Consider the following 7,500-nt stretch of genomic DNA (forward strand, 5'->3'; position numbering starts at 1 on the left):
GGGCGTTGAGAGGCATCGCGAGCTAAGTGTATAGGTGAGGTGAGTTAATAAAAGATGTAAATTTTAGCTTAAAATAGTGAAGGCTCCTGGTAGGTAATACATTTTAATTAAGGTGGTAGCGGTCCCCTTTCTAGCAGCGTGAAAAAATCAGAGCAAAGCAACATCACAAAGACTGCATTTTTCTCCCTATCAGTATTTTAGGAGCAGCTTAGTATGTTTAGGAAGGCTATTCTGCAAGACTGTATTTATTAAAAAAGACTACAATTTGTGCGTGTAATACAAAAGACAGCAGGGAGAGGCCAATCTAGAAAGGCTTGCATTCTCATTCTGTTGGTAGCAACAAAGTTTGAGACGCGGCCAGACGGAGCTCCGATCCAGCTCCTTGCTTCTTGCTGTGTCACAGAGATCTTGTCTCGGGAGCGCAGGGCTCGCAGAGAAAGCGTCTGGCCCTGTTCTCGCTGCGGTAGGGATGGCTTCGCAGCGCCCACGGTCCTTGTTGGTCGGCTGAGAGGAACGATGAAGTCAGTCACCTTCTTCTGGCAAGCTTTGAGAAACGCCCTGCCTGGGAACGTGGTTTTTAACTTATGTGGTCTTCCTCTGAAAATCTTGTCTTGATGCCACCTGTGCTCCATGAACTCCCTGAAAACACAGATTAAAAAATAAAATAAAGTATCTCAGTATTAAGGAATGTAGCAGAGCTGAAGTCCCAGTGCTGCCTGTGTTCGCCCCAGTCTTGTGGCTTCAGTATTTAGCCCAGTGCTCAGGGCCATCCTGGTAAACTTGAAGATGTCTGATTGCACAAGCGTGGGTCCTTTTCACCAAATAATTGAACAAATACCAGTTCCAGTTGATGTTTAGTGAAAGGGTGCTTAATGGCCCTTTTTTTTGACAGGATGTGAGCTCTCTGTATAGAAACAATTAATCACAAATGCTTCACGTTAAAAACAATCCATGAGGAGCAATACTTAGCATTCCTAGTGCACAATTCATTGGAGAATTTCTGAGCAATTTACAAACATTAGCTCAATAACCCTCACAACACCCATTTGAGATCAGAAAAAAAATAGATAAGAGGATACTCCTCTTCAGCCTGGCTGTGCCACTAAGGAGCTGTAAAGCTGGAAGCTCGCCCCAGCTCCTGGCTCCCCAGCGCCGGGTGGTCCCGTACTGACGTGGGCATCAGCTGGTCCTTGCACATCATCGCAGTCCGTGGTGGCGGGTGTGCAAAAAAGAGTAGAGGTATGACAGAAATGCCATTACGTTCAGCCTATACTCAGCTGATCTGGAGATCATAAATATCTTAAAAAAAAAATCCAAAAAACAAGGCAGATAAAATTAGGGTGAGGGTGTGGCTAACAAAGATGCAGTTTCGTGCGGTCGCTGGTAATATCCCTGCAACAGTGTCCAGAAAACCTGAGTTCAAGTGAGCATCCAAGCTAGGAGATGACATCAACCACCATGGAAATCCTGCTCTCTTTCAGCTCGACAGCTAAAACCCCTTTACAGATTTTGGGATAGGAAGTTTTAAAGAAACGTGCATTCAGCTGAACTGACAGCATCGAATTATTTATGCACAGTTTCAGTAAACCCAGTTGTTTCCCTACTTGCGTCTCTGATGTGAGAGATCACTCCTTCAGCATTAGCATCCTGTATTAATATTAGGGTCCTGCTGAAGGTTTAACTGAAAAGGAGGAGCTGAGATTAAAAGCACCAGTTTGTGATATGGGGATATTCCCATAATGCTCCTGTCCGACCCTTGAAGGTCCGTGGGAGCGAGCGCGATGCAGTGTAGCTGCGGTTGTACTTTCTATCAGCCGCGGTTGGGCTGTGTTGAGTGCTGAAGAAGGGAAGGCACGCCTGGCTTGCCTCCTGCCAGGAATGCTGTTGGCACACGGAAACTTCTGTGAGGTGTATACAGCGAGAATAGTCACAGTCACTTATAAAGATTGACATGAATAAATAATCGTTGTTCATATTCTAAATGTAAAAGCTCTGCCTAACCTCGCTATTCAACATGTATGAAGTTGAGCAGCACAAGCTGCTGGACTAGAGCATCTGAGAAACTCTGGGTGAGGAGAAAGTCCTGAGCCTTGCTTGTCATTAGCTGTCAGTCATTAGCTGAAAACCAGACCTATAGAACATTTTTTTAATTATGAAACATGAAAACACAACTACGTAAAGAAAAGAGGCGGCGTTAGGCTGTGAACATCCTCCTGTGCGAGGGCAGGACGGCGAGGGTCCCCCCGTCTTGCATAGCCTGCAGGGTGGAGACATCCCATATCAGCTCGTTCCTCCAGTACAGGAGGGCGGCATAAAGGAGTTTGCATCTTTCCAAGCTTTTCCTCTTCCTCTAAGTGCTTGCTGTGTTCCCAGGAGGCAGCGTTGCTACAAAAACGGTTTATGGGGAGATGCCTAGATGATAAGGGTTAGTCCTAAATAATTGCTGGTTACCGCTGAGCAAAAATAAGCTGGATTTCCATCCCCGGGTAGAGTGACTCCTTACAGTTAAAGGCTGGCAAAGGTTGAAGAGGTCATAAGACAGGGCCTAATTTGCCATGTTCCTTTCCTTTCAAAAACAATGAGAGAACCGAGGCCTTGCCGGTGGGCAGATCCCGCCTGGATCTCCCTAGAGTCAGCAGGAGTTGGATCGAGTCCCTTTGAATAGCGAGAATTTCCAAACCGGAGGCAAAGCCAAGTGTTTTTCAGAAGATTGATCATTCATTACCTTGGAATTTTTCGATGTAGAGGTCATTACTGCTAATATAAGTTGTGAAAAAATAAAACGTATTAAAAAAATAGAGACAAATTCTCATCTGGTGTAAGTCATTGCCTTTGAAGTCAATGAGTCATTGAAATCAACTTTCCCACACCGAGCTAAGGATATGGCCTGGAGTCAATACATTTGTAGTTGTTGAAAAATTAAAAATATAAATTTGCCTTTCCCTGGCAATAATGTTCTGTTTATGACAGAGATCTTATGCTTTAAAATAAGAAGTTCATTAACTAATAGGAAAGTAATATTTCACTACCAGTATTCTTTTGGGTATAACTATTTATGATTAAATTTTATTAAACTTTTTAAAAATTTGATTTACATTTTGATGAATCTAATAGATTTCAATTTTGTATTTTTATAGATTCTTTCTAAAGTTTTTCCTCAAGTGCAATCAGAACTGTTTGAAGAATGCAGGCAACCCGCGAGACATGCGAAGATTCCAGGTACAGATCCCTCTTAAAGAATAAACAATATATAAAAGACTTACTCACATCTTCATCTGGAACTTTTTAAATGAAAAAACACTATCAGTGCTTCTACTTAGAGTAGTTCTAATGCTGCGTGCCCTAAAAAAACCCGCTGTTGGTATTTTACGTTTCCCCCACTAATTTAAATGCTGGTTCCTGGGACTCGCCGAGTTCTGCAGTGGACTGTAATGGATCGAGGCTCAAGCAAGTGGGTCTCTCCTCAGAAAGTATTCCCATAGTTTTCCTTCATACTAACACCTTGCGTTGTAGCGTGGCGTGTGCTCAGACCTGTAGAGGTTTTACATATGTAGACCGAGTAGCATAATCTTACTAACAGACATGACCGTGGAGCGCAGTGAAGTTTGGATCTCACACTGGGGTTTTTCACATTCACAACTTGTAAATCCAACAGTGGTGGTCCAGCCCACATATTTTTATTCCAATTGTGTTAGAAAATGTTTAATACTTCACTTTCTCCTTACAGCTTTTGAAATATCCTGTGGTGAATCATAACACTACAGAGAGACAGCTGACGTGATGGACAAATTATTTCCTCTGTATTTGGGGTCATTTGAAATGCTTGTTAGGAAATACATGCTTTTTATTTCAAAATATTTCACAATGATTCATATTTGAGAGTAATAATAAAGTAGCATTGAGATGTTCAAAACTTTCTTATTTTTGAGAAGAATAACTTGTGGTTAAACTTGATAGCAAAACATGTGACATCTGTTTTCATGCACAGCCAACCAACCGGTGAAGCCAGCACCCTTGAGCCAGCCAACAGAAAAGATCTGTAGCTGGAAAAAATATTTCTTCAAAACAATTGAGCCAAGCTTCCATTTTTCATGCATCTCAGCTTCACGTGGCATTGGTGATATTGATCCATCTGAACAGAACAGAAGGTCAAACCTGGAATGAGTGGAAATGTCCTCTTTGTCTCACCGATGACTAAATGAAGCATCAGTCATGAGTGATCTTGTGGTCGACAATGGAGCCAGTAGGCACTAGAAAGACTTTCCTGGGTCTCTTTAGCTAATCTCCCTGCCTCTCAGAAGGTTTAACTGGACTTAACAGTATGTCAGATCTTGAACAATATTTTTAACTGGTTTCACTGTCTCAGCACCTTTCTTTAGGTGCACTGCAGGAATAAGCCGATACAACAAAGCATAGCATGTCTACTTTCTTTTGCTGAACTACAGTATTTTCCCTTGGTGACTGACCTATATATACATGACAGAACAAAAATAGTCGTCATTTTTATACACACCTTTCGCTCTCTTTTTAATATACCGTGTTCTAGGAACCAAATCCAGAAATCTTTGCTGAAAATCACACTTGCATGTTTTGCAATATTCCTTAAAGTCTGCGAATCTCATTAAAAGTGAAAGCAGATAGCCCAGTGGCCTGGCAGCAGCTCTGCGGCCGAGGTGAGTGCGCAACCTCAGCACTCTCCAAAGTGGATGTTGACAAGAGTGAAAGTGTCCACTTCTGGGAGGAGAAAGGTAGGGAAGCAGAGCAGCCTGGCAGAGAACTGCCCTCGGGCTGTTCTAAAGGGTACCGCAGATGGCTGTCTCAAAGGAGGCAGGATACACAGAAAAGGTGCTGTGATAGCTGAAAGCTAATTATGGGTTGTGAATAAGAAACAGGATCAGAGGTGATCCAAAACATAGAAGCAGACAAGAATTTTCTTCTGATGCCTTGCACCAGCTCTGTGCAAAAGGAGGCTAGTTTTTCCCCTTCCATTTTTGTTCATTAAGTGTTTGCGTATAGGAGCTGGCGTGAGAGCCCTGGCAATCATTTTTCTTACAGCCAGGAGTAAAACAAACGGAAGGCGAAAGTTAAAATTTGTACTAGCTTTTGCCGCCGTCACCGGTAGGGTTGATGAGGCCTAACTTAGCCATTGACTTTAAGGACTCTACTAACATTAAACCCCAAAGAAAATGCTGCAGTGATTACTTCAGTTAGAAAATCTGGAACCCACACCACAGGGCCCAGGCTGGAGTATTTAAATAAGATGTAAATGTCTATCTGGGATAATAGCGATCGACCTATGAAGCCGTGTTCCACAGAAACCCAGGCACATCTCACGGTTTCCTCTTTGGCTTGTGTTCATGCGATAGCGTTTCCGGAAGGAGTTTCACAGCTCCATTGTGGAGGTGTTTTTATCGGGAAGGTTGTGCGTTTTGCATATGTTCCTTTTCCATTTTCTACTGAGAAGCAGCTGGAAGCCAAAGAAGGCCCTATCCATCATCTCTTCTATGGCCGGACTCTGAACCTGGACACAAGAATAGGAGCCTTTCACTCAAAAATAAAGGAGGAAATTCCATTGACATACCAGGGTCAATCACCATCCAAATGAACTTGAGAAGGGATACTTTTCATGGATTGAAAACACTTTCACTATTCATATTCAACTCGGTCTTTTCAGATGCAAAAAAGTTCATTATCAGACATTAAATGTAATTGTAAAACTGACCTGGAGATCATTTACTGAAGAAAAAATGGGGAGTTACGATGGTTCCTGATTTATTAAGCTTTTTTTTATTTGGAATCCTCACAACCCTTCATTTGAAGACAGTCTCAAGTGAACAAATTTTAATTAGATAAACTATCTAATCAATATATCAACAGATCAATCAAAACAGCAGCTTTTAAAATGAGTGGCTAGAGGGGTGTTTCTGAAACTAATGGCTAGAAGAATATTTCCCTGAATTGAATTCATTTGTTAGCATAATAGGAGATTAAACTCTAATTAGTGTAGCAGGTTCTGAAGAGAAACAATTGTGAGTTAAAAATCACCAGTGTTAGCCGCATAAACAAAGATGTTTTCATAGTTGTCATTCACTTCGTTTAAAGCGAAAAGTAACAGGCTGTGATGTTGTTTTGGCTTAAAAGAAGATCTGATTCTGTATCTCTGTTTGTGAAAATATGCAGGATTTTTTAAATTTTGGGTTTTGTTTTCTCTTTCAGGTTGTTGTATCAACAACAGTCAATGTGGATGGCCACGTGCTGGCTGTCTCAGACAACATGTTTGTACACAACAATTCCAAACACGGGAGGCGGGCTCGCCGCCTTGACCCCTCAGAAGGTACGGCCCCTTCTTATCTGGAAAATGGTAGGCACACATTTACATGTCTTTTTTTATTTGCAATGCTTTTTTTTTTTTTTTTTTTTTTTATTCCCCACCATACTTTGTGTTGATACACTACTACATTTACTTTTACATAATTTCTTCTCTCATCCATCAAACCACCCATTAAAAAAGTCCATTAGTATTTCTCAGCCCTTGTCAACCAGAATACGAGCGCTTCTGAATTTGCTTCTGACTTCTTTCTTTATTTAATACTTACAGTTTTGCAGTCACAACCAATTTTTCATCTTTTTCTGTTTATTTTGGGGTTTTTTTCAGTCTTGTTTTGCTTGCAGCTTTTTCTTGCTATTTAATTTGACTTGATTTTATTTTGGCTTGTCATATTCCTTGATCCAGAGGTACAGTCTCAGGTTATGTATGCAAGTTTAAGTGGATGGTAAAAACATGACCGAATCTGTAAAGAATTTACTGTGAGGTCAATTTCCTGTGGCTGGGCCTTACTGCAGATTACGGCAGGAGGGGGTTTGTATGAGAAAAACAGCATAAAATGTTTTTCTTCAGACTGACTCAATGTGATTGACTTCTTGCCTGAACTGCTAAAAGAAGATAGTCTGAGATGAAGAGGAGAATGGAAAGTGTCTCTGAAAACCCAGAATTGTGAAATACCATCTTTCTGGAGCCTATCGGCCTCCGAGTCACTTGCACACAGTTGCAGCTGCGCTCGGACACGTGCACACATGTATTTACTCTCCCACAAAGCCCAAAATACTCGTTTAGATTTAAATATCACTTTGTTCGCACTGTAAAATACACCAAGGTAAAGGTACAAACCGGCTCTCAGGTAACCTGTTTTTTGATAGGATAGGACAGGATAGGATAGGATAGCATAGGATAGCATAGGATAGCATAGGATAGCATAGGGTAGGATACAATAGAACATTTCCAGTTGGAAGGAACCTACAATGATCATCTAGTCCGGCTGCCTGATCACTTCAGGGCTGACCAAAAATTGAATGCATAGGGGTCAAATACATCTTCAGTTCTTAAAAAGTCAGAATTCTCAAAATCACTGTGATTTGACGTACGGCTGCGTGGTCAGGCCACTCACATCAGTTTCCATGGGACTCCTCTTGCGAGTTGTTACTAACATATTGACAGGATCA

The 7,500-nt window shown here is 41.5% G+C and overlaps 1 protein-coding gene across 10 annotated transcripts in view; it reads left to right on the forward strand.

Annotated features, from left to right (window-relative positions):
• EBF3 (EBF transcription factor 3) overlaps positions 1 to 7,500 on the forward strand; it is a 120,041-nt gene that overhangs the window by 73,394 nt on the left and 39,147 nt on the right. For 5 of the 10 annotated variants that reach the window (XM_050898599.1, XM_050898598.1, XM_050898604.1 and 2 more), the window contains exons 7-8: positions 3,138 to 3,219; positions 6,217 to 6,361. In XM_050898599.1, the coding sequence (XP_050754556.1) occupies positions 3,138 to 3,219; positions 6,217 to 6,361 (227 nt within the window). The remainder of the gene's footprint in view (positions 1 to 3,137; positions 3,220 to 6,216; positions 6,362 to 7,500) is intronic. The other 5 variants (XM_050898602.1, XM_050898605.1, XM_050898601.1 and 2 more) reach the window with 1 other exon arrangement.

This window comes from Gymnogyps californianus, chromosome 6 (genome assembly GCF_018139145.2).
Source record: "Gymnogyps californianus isolate 813 chromosome 6, ASM1813914v2, whole genome shotgun sequence".
NCBI classification, from domain to species: Eukaryota; Metazoa; Chordata; class Aves; order Accipitriformes; family Cathartidae; genus Gymnogyps; species Gymnogyps californianus.